General features: G+C 36.5%; 1 protein-coding gene across 2 annotated transcripts in view; it reads left to right on the top strand.

Moving 5' to 3' along the window:
* Window positions 1-15,200, top strand: part of Map3k7cl (MAP3K7 C-terminal like) — a 39,430-nt gene extending 24,230 nt beyond the window's left edge. For both annotated transcript variants that reach the window (XM_013357789.3, XM_040286971.2), the window contains 2 exons: window positions 3,242-3,357; window positions 14,025-15,200. In XM_013357789.3, the coding sequence (XP_013213243.1) occupies window positions 3,242-3,357; window positions 14,025-14,205 (297 nt within the window). In that variant the 3' untranslated portion in view covers window positions 14,206-15,200. The remainder of the gene's footprint in view (window positions 1-3,241; window positions 3,358-14,024) is intronic.
* The last annotated feature ends 636 nt before the right edge of the window (window positions 15,201-15,836 follow it).

Raw genomic sequence — 15,836 nt, forward strand, 5'->3', positions numbered from 1 at the left:
AAGTTTCCTGGAGAGAAATTTGGGAAAGAGAAAAAGTCTGGGTACAAATGCAGTGAGCTTCAAATAGGGAATCCTGGTAGCAATGCTTCAAAGGTGAGTCAGGGGCAGCAGAAATATCTGATGAGAATTTTTTTTTTTTTTGCATTTTTTAAAAAAAATGTGGTACCCCCCATTTACTAAAATTTATCATTTTAGTGACTTTTTTGGTGATTGTGATTATCATAATTTCTTTTTTTATTTGTTCTTTTTAGATATACATGATACTAGAGTGTATTTTGACATATTATATATCCATGGAGTATAACTTATTCTAATTAGGATCCCATTCTTGTGGTTGGACAGTTCAGTAATGTTAAGTATATTTACAGTGTTATACAACCAATCTCCAGAACTTTATCTTGTAAAATTGAAACTGTATACACAATAACTTTTCATTCCCCTCCCCTGCAGTCTCTGGAAACTAGTAAGATAATTTTACAATATTATGGTGGGTTTTGCAATATAATTTCTTTTCTTGCTCAAAAAAAAAAAAAGGGAAATCTACATTGCTCTTGAATGTTTTCCTGAAAATTAGGAAACCCTAAAGTGGTGGTGAGTTATAGTAGGGTATGGAGGTCTGGGCGAAGACAGCTTGCAGGGGTTAGAGGCTGAAATGATAACTGCCGTCTTTTTGCTCTTGGAAATGCGCATTAAATGGTAGCTTGCTCTTTTTAATTGCCACTTTATTGTGGTAAATCTTGAAAATATTATTATGTATAGGTTGCATGTTTATTTCTGCTAAGATTGCATGAGGATACTGAAAATATCCTGAAATACTTACTACTTATTTTCATGTACCCTTAGCGGCATGATCACACTACTTATATATAAAAATATCTTCAGATTCCCTACAATAAAAGTGTCAATAAAAACTGAACAAGCTAAACTTCCCACTTAAATAAAAGCATTGCAAAGTAGCAAGCAAAGAGTGAGGGGGGGTAGTTTTCAATTTTCCTTTTTCATTTGTGCAGTGAAGGACATTTTTGCCTTTACATGTCTGCTCTCTTCTATATTTTCTTAAGCATGCATGTTCTTTACACAGAGTTCTCGAATCTTTTGGCTATTTCATAGGTTCCTATGCTGCATTTGTGGATTGGATACCTGTGGGAGGCAATTATGTACTAAACTCATTTGAACTGAGTGTGGCCTATATGGTAGTCATCAGGACAGGATAAGATGTGTAGTTTTATGTCTGCCAGTAAGCAAATCCTTTAACAGGGCACAGATGATTTAACAGCTTGGCTAGTGAGCCCAGGGTACATTGCTTTCATTCCCCTGCCTGTTATACCTGGTAATTTGCCAGTGTAACAGGTGAAAATTGATGAGTGGGTAGCGATTTCTGGGACACAGACTGGAGGAGCCAGGAGTTCTGAATTCCTTTGGCAACAGCTTTATCTCATGGTGTGAATTATATTGTAGTGCTACTATGCACTACTTTTCAATTTATTTCTACATAGAAAGGGAGAATGGTTCCAACAGGCTGAGTTTATGCTACCGGCAGGCACATGGGGCAATAGGGAAAGATGGTACACAAAAAATTGTTATTATAAACATATATATTTTAACATTTTTTTTTCAGTTTTACCTTTATTTTGTTTATTTGTTTTTATGTGATGTTGCAGATTGAACCCAGTGACACAAGTGCAAGGCAACCACTGAGCTACAACCCCAGCCCCGTGTTATTTTATGTGTGTGTGTGGGGGTGGGTGTGGGTGTGGGTGTGTGATTTTTGGTGATGGGGAGGTACTGGGAATTGAACTCAGGGGCATTCACCCACTGAGCCACATCCCCAGTCCGATTTTGTATTTTATTTAGAGACTGGGTCTCACTGAGTTGCTTAGTACCTCACCACTGCTGAGGCTGGCTTTGAACTTGAGATCCTCCTGTCTCAGCTTCCCAAGCCGCTGGGATTACAGGCATGTGCCACCATATATTTTTATGTCTCAGGCAAGACAGATTTCACATGAAAGTAAAATTGATCCAACTCTTTTTCTCTTTTTAAATTTAATTTGTGATTGGCATGTGTTAATTGTTCCTATTAACGGGGTTCAGTATGATAATTCAATACGTGCATAGTTATTTAGAATCTTATTTCCTTTAGAACATTTTTACTCAGGGACCTCATGGTAAATAAGGAGGGTCTTTTTTTAAAAATCAATCAGATGATAAATTTTATTGAATTTGTATTTCGCCCTTTGAAATATGTGTCCTTGAAGAATGTGACAGAAGCAAACAGTAAGAAACTCACTAGTTCTCAATTTACTAATATAAAATCAGAACAGGATCTCATTAGGTACATGGCTTACACATATAGACTATTGTGAACAATGCATTAGACTGAAGAGCCTATTTAACAATGAACTCATATTTTTCAGATTGTACATACTTTTTTCTATAAATAATTGTAAAGGGTGATTTCAAATTAACTAGTATTCTTAAAAAAGTGTTTTTTCCCCACATGCTGATAACATAGACATTAGAATAATAAAATCAGGAAAGTTAGTTCTTTAAAAATAATTTCTAGAAGTAAGGGTTTTAACCATGGTATGTTCAGAAAGGGTTGCCATGCCGGCCTCTCTGACATGAATGGGAAAAAAAAAGGAGAAATGATATGTACACTCTTGTGTTCATGTTATCAGCAGGGTTTTATTTGAGGTCTGGTCTTTCATGCGGAATTGTTAATGCTTGCAAGTGTTATTTCCAGCTCACCATCATTTCTTCAGGTTGGACGAGTTTCTCAGGGATGAGCCATTTTTGTAAGGCTACTCCATTTTGCAGGATGAAATTATGCCTGTGGGCTACCAGAACAGACAGTGGGGGGTAATTGAAACAGACAACTGAAGTATTCCCCCACACAATTGCCCTTTTCTAAAGCTGTATAAGATTTCTGGAGAAGAGCTGCAAAATCATTAGGAGACATTTTTCCAACAACACATGGCAAGTAATTGAAACGTAATGGGTTTCAGGGCTCTGGCTCAGGCCCGAGATGCCCATGAATATCATTGGAAGATGCACGTGATGACTATTAGTCCACCTTTCTATTTTCAGTCAAATAGAACTCACCAGACTTTGTCTAATGTTGATTTACAATGCTGCTTCATGCAATAAATCTCCCTCTAAAGAACAGGAGCAGAACTAATTGTTGGTAATGTATTCTGATGCAAAGAAATGGACTGATTGTCTCTTCTTGTTGTTTGCAAAGCCTCTGCCACCTTGTCATGACTCCGTGGAATCCATGCAGGTGTTCAAACAGCACTGCCAAATAGCAGAAGAATACCATGAGGTCAAAAAAGAAATCGCCCTGCTTGAGGAAAGAAAGTAAGTACTAACCACGCCCCCCAAATACTCTCCTCCAAGCACCTTCTGTTTTGCAAAGGCTGGAGGTGGGTGAGAGGGGAGCAGGTTGTGGGAATGGTCTAGATAAATGGTCCTGCTGTAGCTTGAGTGCTTTACTTCATGGAGTAGCAAAAAGAACAGAGGGGTGCTTTTACTCAAAACTTATTATTTTTTTTAATAAAAGATTTTGGTTCAGGAAATTAAATTAACAAATTACTACCTCGAGTCATACTATGTTCTCTGTAAATGTGCCTGAGGCCCTAGAGTGCTTTGGCTTGGAGTGGATTTTAATTAATTTTTAAATGGTAGAGTTTCTACATTAAATGGAGAAGCCACTGGGATAAGTTTTTGGAATAATGGAATAATGCAGATGTATTAGTTGTCCAGCTATTTTATAGTCTGAATAAATTTTTGTCTTGATGGCTCTTAATACAATTACAGTTCTGCTATAGGGGATTATTCAGTTCTATTAATTAGAGTATTCTAATTTTACTCACCCATAACTTTTTGTTTCAGAATCCCCCTTTTTAACTGCACTCAATTCTGCTTACATCTACCCAAGTGACTCCTCATTTTCTTATTTCAAAGCAACAGCTTTAGACTCTTTGACTTTCTACTATTGAACAGTTAGTACTTATACATTTATTAGGGATATTTTTGTCACTACTAAGTGGCGAGTGCCATAAAATCATGGAAAGTTAGATGGTGACCATCTTCAAATTCTGGAAGCCTGGGCAATTATGTGACACCCAACGGCTAAGAAAACCGTTGTCCAATGCATGAAACAGAACTCAAACATAGTGTAATTCTTAACTTTTATTTCTTCTTTTCCATCTTACTGGAGTGACACATGATATATATTTATTACTAGATTTTTAAATGAGAGAAAGTGAAATGAATTTTGTTTACAGAAACTTAAATTCTTAGTGCTCTTTTAAGAATCCCCAGAATAGTGGTTAGACAACATGACTTGGTGGTGGAGAATGGATTTGGTGAGCAGACTTCTGAACTTACTCTAAGACCTCATTTAGCTCTTTCTTACTTCCTTGCTCTTCCATGCTTCAAATCTAATATTCTACCTGGACTTTGGTTATATGGGATTAAAAGATGTTATTAAGAAATCAGAACAGGGTACATGTCTATAATTCCAGCTACTCAGGAACCTGGGCAATTTAGTGAGACCCCCCCCCCCCCCCGCCTCAAAACAAAAATTTAAAAAGGAGTTAAGGTATAGATCAGTGGTAGAGCACTTGCTTATCATGGGTCCAACCCCCAATACTTACATAAATAAATTAGTAAATAAAATCAGAAATACAACATTTTCTTCATAAATCTGAGGGTTCCTTTTGGTCTATGAGTTTTGATAAGTTGCCTGGAACACACAGGTTGCACATTTATATAGTCTGCTTCTTAAAAACAATTTTATAAAAAAATTAAAGATTATTAGTGATGTAACAAATTTTACATTCAAAGGAAGACTGCCATAATCAGTAGAGTGTGTGTGTGTGTGTGTGTGTGTGTGTGTGTGTGTGTATGTGAACTGAAGTGGTATGATAGGAAAAAACCCAGATAGTTTTGTCTTTCTTTGTAAATGCTTTAGTTTGAATTTATTGGAATACTTTGTTACTTAAATTAAACCCATGTATGGCATTTTGGGAGCAACACAAGAATCATCCACTAAATTATATGTTCTGCAAGTTTATATTTTTATATACTTATATTTTTAAAAAATGATAGAATAATAACACGAGAGTTAGTCATATATGGTCTTTGAAATATAGCCTTACTGCTTGTGTTGGGAAACAGGATAACTTGTGGGTACCACCACAATATTAAAATAAGAAAAGGCATAGTCAACTTCTAGAAAGAAGATGGCTAGCAGACTAGCAGAAGTACTTTATACAACCTTCCAGAAACATAAAGAAGTAGGCTAGCCCCTTATTTAGATAAGCCCGTGTATGCTTCTGCAGAACTCATCTTAAATCCTCCCCAAACCTCTTATCTGATGCTTTCCCTAAACAATGGATATATCACTAGTTTTCTTCTTCCTTCTCTTCCTCCTCTTCCTCCTTCTCCTTCTCCTTTCTCTTTTTAGTTTTCTTTCTTTGACATAAAGTTTCTCAATTTTTTTTTCTGCATTCCCAATTCTACCATCTTGGTTGATGCAATAACTGGTGTTCCTGCCTATGGTTTCTTGTTGCTAGAAAGTGACAGCCAGTTTGGGGCTTGGATTTCAAGAGCCACCATAGTCTGCCTACATACAATGTCTACATCCCTTGCTTCAGTGGTATTGGCCTGTTCACTTTTCCCAGGTAGGAGGAGGATCCTCCTGCATCTGAGGCCTGTTCACACCATGTTCTTGGCCCCTTTCCTCCTCTGTGGCTGCCCAAATGCTGCCCAGCGTGGCTGAGAGTTCAGCCCATATCATATCCCTGCCCAGCCATCACAGAATGATCAGTACTTTTCCGGAGCAAAAGAAGAGTCGCTAGAATAATTCTTTGGTACTTTTTATGAATCAGTATTATGGATGGCTGTCTGTTTATTTCCTATTTTTCTGACTGTGTATAATTCCCGCAGACATAGATATCCTTTAGCATCTCTTTGTATCCTGGTCATCTGTCATAGACTTGGGTGTGCGTAGGGTCAAATATGAGTAAGGTTGATTTGGAGTAGCCAATTGTAGGTTATAGTAAAATCCTTTGTGTGCACATACTTTATTTTTAGTTTGTGTAGTCTATATTTAAAATACAGTCAATATCAGCAATAAAGTGTTGCTAAGATAAATTGTTAAATAGGGAAGTCTGGTTATATTTATAAACAAATGAGCCTCATCCTCCAAGAATTATTAGCAGTTGTTGTTTTCAGTTAACACTGTACTGAAGCAGAAATTCATTTTACAGCAAATCTTATCCTCAAGTCTTTGTTTTCAAACAAAGTGAAATGGGCCAGATGGATTTGACCCAAGTAGCTCTTAGCTCTTCAGTTTTTTTTCTTTTTTGATGATTGATAAGAATTTCTTCCTCAACATTTCATAAAGTGTGGCTGATTATGTTGCCTCCGGTGGTTGGTTAGGCCAAAGAAAGATGCTAACTAAAGTAGCTTAAAAAAGAGTTTTTCTTTGTTGGAGTTATTCATACACAGCTTGTAGTTTAAATTTCAGACTGAACTTCTCTCTCATCTCCAGAGGAGGTCTCCCTGGATCATGTTTGGGAGAATTTGCAGCGGTGGATGAGAAAAGTTGCTATAACTATTATTTTTAATCATGTTATTGCATGGATAAAGAAGTCAAACACTTTTAGTATCATACCCTTCCCTAGGATTAATCCAGTTTAAAGAATCATTCCTGGCTTATGAATAGTGAGGCAAGAGAAGCTCATTTCTACTTTTATTAAACTTTTTTTCTTTTTACTATTAAAACACCAAAAAAATGAGAACTTTATTAAAATTAAAACATTACCAAGAATTCTGATGTCTTTAAAGAACTCCTGCTATCATTTTTATTTTTATTTATTTATTTTTAATTTTTTATTTTTTTTATTGGTTGTTCACAACATTACAAAGCTCTTGACATATCATATTTCATACATTAGATTGAAGTGGGTTATGAACTCCCAATTTCCTGCTATCATTTTTAACCTACTTGTTTCTAGGCCTTTTTGCATGTGAATATATATCTCCACATAATAGCACATAAAATAGTATGCTTTTTTTTAGTACATATTACAAGCATGTTACACAACACATATAGCTTTTTGTGTATGTAATGGAAGCTAATGGAAGTGAGATAAAATATTTGATGGCTTTTAGCTTGTCCAAAGGAGAAATCACTTGTCTGATCTATGTATTTGGTGTTTAGAAGATTGACTTAGAATAACAAACAAAGAGAGTGACTCTTAGAAAAGTGATCGGCTTCTTTCACTCGTACAGTGTTTTCCAGGTTCACCCATGTTGTGTCATGCATCCATACTTCATTCCGTTTTACAGTTGAACAATATTTCATTGCAGAGATGTACATTTTACTTCTCCTTTCATCATTTTCTAGACATTTGGATCATTTGTATTTTTTGGCTATTATGAATCATGCTGTTATAAACATTCATATACAAGAGCATATGTTTTCAATTCCCTCTTGTGCTAGAAGTAGAAATGTTGGGCCATATAATAACTCCACATGTAACCCTTTTGAAAAACTGCCTTGCTGTTTCCAGGGGGTTGCTCCATCCTCTCTTCTCACCAGCAGGGTATAAGGGTTCCAATTTCACATCTTTGCCAGGACTCATTGGGCCTTTGTGACATAGCCGTCTAGTGAATGTAAAATGATGTCCCATTGTGGTTTTAATTCACATTTTCCTGGTGGCTCTTTGTGTGCTTGTTGGCCATTTCTCTGCTTTCCTGGGGAAATGTCTGCTCAGAGCCTTTGCCCCCTTTTAAGTGGTTAAGTGATCATTTCATTATTGAGCTTAAAGATGTTATGTAATCTCAGTGAGTTCAGGCAAAACATTAGAAGGTGGTTTTATATGTGGTTCCCACAATCATTGCGAGATTTATATTCTCATGTCTTTAAAAAATATGTAACATAATAACTGAGGAAGCAAGGCCTCATCTAGGGGAACAACGTCCATATGTATTTCATCAGAGCATAGTCTAAAATTAGCCCTAAAATTGTTTTTAGTCATGGTATTTGATTTTTTTTTCTAAAATTGTCAACAGGAGATTTTAATGTTCAAATAGAACCATTTTATTTCTTTAGGATGTTCCAGAGACAAGAGATTTTTAAGCTGTGTTCTGGGGAAGAGTCTCAGCTATTAGGAAGGGAGAGGGTATCAGAAAGGGTATGATATTAGGGTCAACCAGAAGAGTTCCAGTTTTATCTGTTTTATGTTGGAGGATTATTTGTTTGGAAAAAAGATGGCACTGTCTGAAAACACTGAGAACCAAACTTTGCTTTTATGGTCCAAACATATTTCTCTTAGATATTTACTCAGCCTCCAGAAATTAGGTTTTCACTGTCATAAAGAAAGAGTAAGTGGAGCTATTTTTCCACAGGCATTTGCAGGATATATAGAAATGTGGGATCAAGTGTGTCCTCTCTTTCCTTTGCTGTCTGATGTGGGCATCTGTATGGGATGTGAGTTCCTTTCCTAGCAGCACAGAGACGCTCCCAGGACTCACTTGGCTAGTCAGAGCAGAGCCATTGCCTAGTTTGCAAAAGGATCTCCTTAAATACGCGTTGGGTGAATGACTAGAACAACCGACTGTCTTGGTTCTTTGCTTTGCTTAAGGAGGCAGAGAATCGCCAAAGGATACTTTTATTTTCAGAATGAGTTTTGTGTGAAACCCCTATATCCCAGACTTCATCAGGCTGTGAGATTCTACTTTCTCGGAATGCCCCAGCCATGATGATTTGGGCCCTTTATGCCACCTATTCTCATGCTGTTCAGTCTTTTAACTGGAAACTTAATTCTAGTTTAAATTTCTCCACCTAATTGTATGCCTGAAACCAACTCACAGGGACAGAATATTTACATCTCCCTAATGATAATGCCCCCCTTCTCTTACTAAGGAAGGAGGCTCAACCCACTTTCTGGGGAGCAGAGCAAGGAAACTGTTTGCCTTTCATTTCAGTGCTTTCCCAGGACTGATTCTTTTCAGGGTGATGAATGGTGAGCGATTCCATTTTCTTTAGAGTAGTGGTTCCTAACAGGGCAATTCTGCTCCCCTTCCCTGCCTCCATGACACCGGTAATATCTAGAGTCATTTTTGATTGTAATGAGTTAGAGGGGTATTTGCTATTGGCATCTCACGAGTAGGAGTCACAGATGCTGCTCAATGTCCAATAAAGCTGCTGCATAGCGCTACCCCTAAAACAAACAAGACCCACGATGTCAATTGTGCCAACACGGACAAGTTCTGCTTTGGAGAGTCTCCCTTCCTCCTCCAAGAGTGGAAGGCTGTCCTTTGGCTCCCAAAAGATATTCGTGGATTTGGTCATGCATTATTCATATGCAGGGCTTCAACACTGGAGTCTACACTGAGCTTTAGGAACCTCAGCATAACGCAATCTGCATACAATGTCATCTTGAGGCATCTACTCTTTCTCTTATTTATGAATATTTGTACTTGGACATATATCTCTCAAGAGCCACCATCAGTTCATGTAGTCCAGATCCGCGTTTTAAGATAAAAATTGCCCTGTGAAGAAGGTATTATTTTACTATTACCCCACACTCTCCAGTTCACTGGGATCAATTTGGGGTCAATTGGCCTAACATTTCACTTTTTCTAATAAAAGTCCATAGTTAACTTTGAAAGTGCCAAAGCCAAGAAGTGGTCCTTCCAGAATGCAGAAATATTTGTTCCAGTGATGAAATCATGCTTCAGTCTCCTACAGCATCAAGAACGTCCTTAATTTTGAAATTCATTTCCATAAAGTTTTAAAGTTTTCTTTGTTAACACACTTGGGCTTTCCCTTCCCCCATTTGTCTTAGCTACAAAAACCTTTTCCAAGCATGTGGCTGGCTTAGGATGGGGGTGGAAGATTATCTACGGTAGACCCCAAGGTTATGGCTTTTATACCATTGAGCTACATCATTTGGAAAGCCAAATTACAGGTTCTTAACTTCAGAAATAAGATTCCTGTAACTCTAACCAAGAACTCAGAGGCAGGACCATATTCTAGCCAATTTTATATATCGATTTGTTCTTCAGATTATCTATTTATAAGATAGTCTCCATAGCTTGATGTGCCAGGGTTTAATTATAAATCGCTAATGGATAAGCATAAATATGTCTATAGAAATAGGTCTTGGACAGGAGACAACAGATATTTTGACAGTTTTCATTGGATATCTGTGTAATTGCTTATCAAGTACATGAAACTAATTTAGAAACCTATCAGTTGAGTCTTTTTGATTCTCGTAAAGTAGAAATTATTATTGACTTTCTTCAATGCAGGAAGATAGAATGAGACAATCTTGATAATTCTTTGTAGTTATAATATTGGTGATTTTGTGGTTTATTGTATCTTCTAGTCAAAACTTTTAACAGATGACTTCAGGAGTTATAAATGAAGTCAGATAAAGACTCAGGAAAATAGTCATGGTTAGACCCAGTATTACCAACTGCCAGACCAGGATTTGAAAGCAAAATTCTATTTCTACCTAAATTATTTGTATGACAATGGTAATTTGAAAGGGGGAAAATAGAACAAAAATAGATTATCTGATTGACAGAGGATTTATAGCATGTGTCTCTCTCTCTCTACTTATATAAGTTTTACTCATTAATTTATTTAAGATAGTTAAAGACCTTTTCTAATCAATAATTATTGATATTGACTGCTTTAAACCCTGCTCAGAGGTACAGAGCTCTAACCATTTAATCAGAAAGATAGGCTTGATTTCTCCCTTTTTCTTATTAGCTCTGCGGCTTTTTAAGTTAATGGAGCATTTTGGGTTTTGTTTCCTGCCCTTTAAAATACAAATTAATCTTCCTATGAGCTACATTTTTCTTAAACTATTTATTCAGCAAGTGTTTATTGGAAGGCTGTTTTATTCCAAACATCACGAAGGTCAAAGGTCAAAGGTCAAAGGTCAAAAGTCAGCAAGAGGCAAGCGTATGCATACATAGATACCCCAGGGTGTCTTCCACTGGCCCTTGACTGGGTGCTTTTATTCCCAAAGCCTGGTTTTGCTCAGTGGGCACTAGATTTGATGCACAAGGCAGTCTACTGGTATAGAAAGAAAATGCTAAAACTTCTATTCCAATTTACTCTTTGTACTTTTTCTGAGATAACTTTATTTTAATTATTTCAAACTTAGAAAAAAGTTTCAGGGACTGAGGAGTGGCAGAATGCTTGCCTGCCATGTGTGAGCCTGTGGGTTTGGTCCTCAGCCTTGAAAAAAAAGTAAAGGAAAAAAACAAAACAAAAAAAGGTAACAAAAAAGTAGCAAAAAATATCTTTTATTAGATTTACCAATTGTTAAAAATTTCTGAATTTCCCTAGTTCTACATTATTTTCCTCCCTCAACATGATAGAGATTTTCTTTCTCATTCATTAATATCTAATACTATATTTATATTTGTATATACAACATGCATCTAAATATGTGTATATATGTATGTTTCCTGTATATGTATACATATACATATATGCACACATCATCATGCTCCATTGCCCTAAATACATTAGTATTTTATAATAAGAAGGCCTTCCTAATTTAACCATTGTATAATTATTAAAATCAAGAAAGCTAGCATTTATACAGAGCTATTGTTTAATTCATGGTCCATATTCAAACTGCACCAATTTTCCATTAACATCCTGCAGAGATATTTTTTTCAGAATAGCACATTGAATTTAGTTGTCAGTTCTCTTTGGTTTCTTTAAAATATGGGGCAGCTCACAGCATTTTTCAAGATACAGGCTGGCAATTTTGTAGAATTTCCTTCACTTTGATGTTGTCTAGTGTTCCTCATGGGGACTAGATATAGGTGAATCATTTGTGACAAAAATGCTGTAGAATGGATGCTGTGTTCTTCAACGTGAAAATGGCATCTATTTTTTTTTCATGATATCTATCTCTTCAGTGGGGATGTGAACTTTGGTCATTTGGTTAAAGTGGTCTTCTAGGTGCCTCCTTCTTTTTATTTTCTTTTGCAATTAGTAAGTGATTTGTGGGAAAACATTTTGAGAATACGTTAATGACTTGTTCCTCGTCAGACTTTTACCCACGAGTTTTAGCACTCAATCTTATTCTGTTACATATCTATATTTAGTTATGCTTTATAATATATTAGCACATATATAATTTATGAATGAATGTACATACATTGAAATAGTCAGGTATACAGTTTTTCTCTTTTTTGACTAACAGTCTTACATAATAAATGTTTGGAGACCTGAATAAATGAGGTGGTCAGATTATTTTCTAGCTATGGGTTATTGGAACATTTCCAGTTGAATTTTTGATCAGGAAATCTCCCTATCTCCCAGTGGCCCTGGGCTTATTTTCCATATAAATTTGAATATTATTGTTTGTCAGTAATATATCAGTTCCTTTATTCTTCCCTTAGACGATGTAGTATCAGATCAGTGTCTGACAATGCAAGAAGAAGGAACAGAAGCTTTTAGAAATGTGGTCAACAGTCGTGATGACAATACAAATTTGCACACGTTATACAAGGAGGAAGAAATGTGAGGCAAAGAATTCAGTTAGATTCAGTCTAGGTTAAGAGCTAGTCTAATAGGATAGGATTACCTGACTCCATATGGGAAGTGGAGCTAGTATCCTTTAGGGTTCTCATGATAATTAAATCTGGACATAGACTGTGTTAGCATCTCATTAGGTGTGTTTACATCAATGAATTATTTATAGATATTTACTGAGAATGGAATTTGTTTAAGGTTTTGTCACTACTAAGTTCCCTCCAGTACTCTTAGCCTACTTCCTCAATTCTTAAGACAGGCCAGCATCAGACCTCCTGTAGATAATGCTCTTTGCTTAATTTGGTCCCTTCCTATCCATGGTTCCATATTAATGGATTCAACTGTGGACCTATGCTATGTAGTTACGGTGTGTGTTTTTCTTGCTATTATTCTCTTTTTCTCTCTTTATTTTTCTCTCTCCCCTCCCCTGCCCCTTGTATTGGGGACTGAACCCAAGGGCACTATAGTATTGAACTACATTAATTTTTTTTTTTAATTTTGTGAGCTGGGGCTATAGTTCAATTGGCGGAGTGCTTGCCTTGCATGTACAAGGCCCTGGATTCAACCCCCAGTACCACCCAAATCAATAAATAAAATAAAAATAAATAAATTTTGAGATAGAGTCCCATTAAGTTGCTGAGGCTCACCTTTAACTTGGAATCCTCCTGTCTCAAGCTCCAGAGTAGCTGAGATTTCAGGTATGCATCGCCACTGTTATGCTATATTATAAGTACAATATAACAATATTTACATAGCATATTTTTGTATTATCATGAGTAATCTAAGGATTATTTAATGTATACAGGAGGATATGTGTGTAGATTATATGCAAATAGGACACCATTTTATGTAAGGCACTTGAGAATCAGCAGATTTTGGTGTCCCTGGGTGTTCTGGAACCAGTCCCCCAAGGATACTGATGGATAACCGTGTATTTGTAAGGACCAGCAAAAGGCATAAAAGTAATATCTGCAAGAAAGGAATTGGGATTTTTTTTTTTTAGTTCAAAGAAGGCCAGGGAAATAAAGGAAGATAATGAATGAATTTGGAGGACAAAGACTCAGTAAGAGGCAAACCAGTTCTTCTCCCTACAAGATAACAGACAGAAAAACTTAATTTATAAAAAGTATAAACTGATTTTTTTCTAAGTTACTTATAATTTTGACAATTTGTTATACTCTTGAAAAGATGAGTGCTTTGGGCCATTGAAGGACCGGTGGGGCCTTTTGTATATGTTTAATATACAGGATAGGTCCAGTAGAGTTGAAAAAATAGAAAATGAAATTTTTAAGCTAGAAAAAATAAGTCATTGGAGGCAGATGGGTAAAAATTTAGAAGAGCAGAATGGAACATGCCAACTTCCATTGGACTATTATGGGATCATTTGATTTCTTTGCATTGAATTCCATGCTTCTCACGGTCTTGTACCCTGAATCTTCAGAAAGGAGCTCATTGCCAAGCTGGACCAGGCAGAAAAGGAGAAGGTGGATGCTGCTCAGCTGGTTCGGGAATTTGAAGCTTTGACGGAGGAGAATCGGACACTGAAGTTGGCCCAGTCGCAGTGTGTGGAACAACTGGAAAAACTTAGAATACAGTATCAGAAGAGGCAGGGTTCATCCTAACCTAAAGTTACTAAATGTGAGCATCAGTGGTTACTGACTGCTATGTACCCGCTGAAAGATTTTTATTTTAAAGGAGTTGGGAGTAAAGTTTATTGCTTCTCTATTATCAACATGGAGAATATCCAGAATGTGTTTCATGCTTGCCAGCTTCTAGCTTGAAAGAAGGGATATTTTAAGTGAGATCATTAATGCAAAGCTATGACCAGTATATATTTTCAGAGATCAGAATTCTTTCCCAAAGATATATAAATACATATATATATATATACAAATATATATTTTTTTCTTATTTAGGAAGATAAGATGCTACTGTACACCAGGATAGAAAGTGCTAAAACTAGAATATTGACTGACCGTACTCAGAATCATGAGCCATGAAACAAATCAGTAAAATACTCACTGTAGTTCCACATCTGTGCATTTTTAAATTTCATGCTTTTACTGGTTCAAGTCTGCTCACATTTAAACCGACAGACACTTCTCTGCATATATTTATGTTCAACAGAGTCAGATGTAATCCTTCAGTGATTAATTGTCCTAAGAATAAATGGTTACATATCCTGAAAGCTTTCTCATGAAAATATTAGCAGAAATCAGGTGCTCATTTGCCAGTGCTGACTTGCTGTTGTAGTAAAGAAACAGAAAAGGCTGTATTTTCTTTACTCTGCATTAACACCTGGTAAACAGCTCAGCCTCTGCTTGTGTGTGTTGGTGGGGGGGCTTGAGGGAGGGAATTGGGGAGTGAAAAGATATGCTTCAGACTTTGCTTTGGTGAATTTCCATGAAAACATCAGTGAAATTATGACTATTGCTTTGGATTTAAGGATATGTTTTAGACCAGTAAAAACTAATAGGAATATGTGAGTAAATTCAGAATAAAAATGATTTTCCCCTTGTTCTAGCTATCACCATGTTTTCCCAAATTGATATCTTTGTTATATGTCCATTTCTATTCATGTAACTTCTTTTTAATTAAACATGGAACAAAACTGTCACATTGTCTTTTGCTCACTTCTTAATCCCCTTTATGCTGAAAATTAGGATTGCCTAACGCTGGTTAGAATTTATTTTTGGCTGTATATGCTAAAAAAAAAAAAGATATAAAGTACCCTTTCTTGGAAAACCTGTGGTTTTTCATGCAAATAACTCAGCTCCAAAAGTGATGATGATGTACTTGTGTCTTGAGGTATTTGCCCACAAAACATAAAGAATAGTTTATTTAAATAATAAAATGACCTTGGATAGATCAGTGGTTCTCACCTGGGAATGCCCCCAAGGGACATTTGGAATGGCTGGAGACACTTTCTTTTGTTATTGCCACAGATGAGAGGGAGGGTGCCCTGGAAGCTAGAGATCAAGGGTGCAGCTAAACACCCTAACAAAGTACAAAGAATAGTGTGGCCCAAAATGTCAATAGCACCAAGACGGATGCACCCAGGGTCAGACTAATCACTGGGAATGTGGGGTAATGCTAAGCGGGAAGCATATTGCAGGGTCATGGGTTTCTTGCCTTGGTCTGCGGAGTCTCTGTTACGGTTTGGATATGAAGTGTCTCCCCAAAATTCCTGTGTTCATGCAAAAATGTTCCGAGATGAAATGATTGGATTGTGAAGCTGTAACCCAATCAGTCC

The sequence above is a fragment of the Ictidomys tridecemlineatus genome, chromosome 3 (genome assembly GCF_052094955.1).
Source record: "Ictidomys tridecemlineatus isolate mIctTri1 chromosome 3, mIctTri1.hap1, whole genome shotgun sequence".
Classification (NCBI taxonomy): Eukaryota; Metazoa; Chordata; class Mammalia; order Rodentia; family Sciuridae; genus Ictidomys; species Ictidomys tridecemlineatus.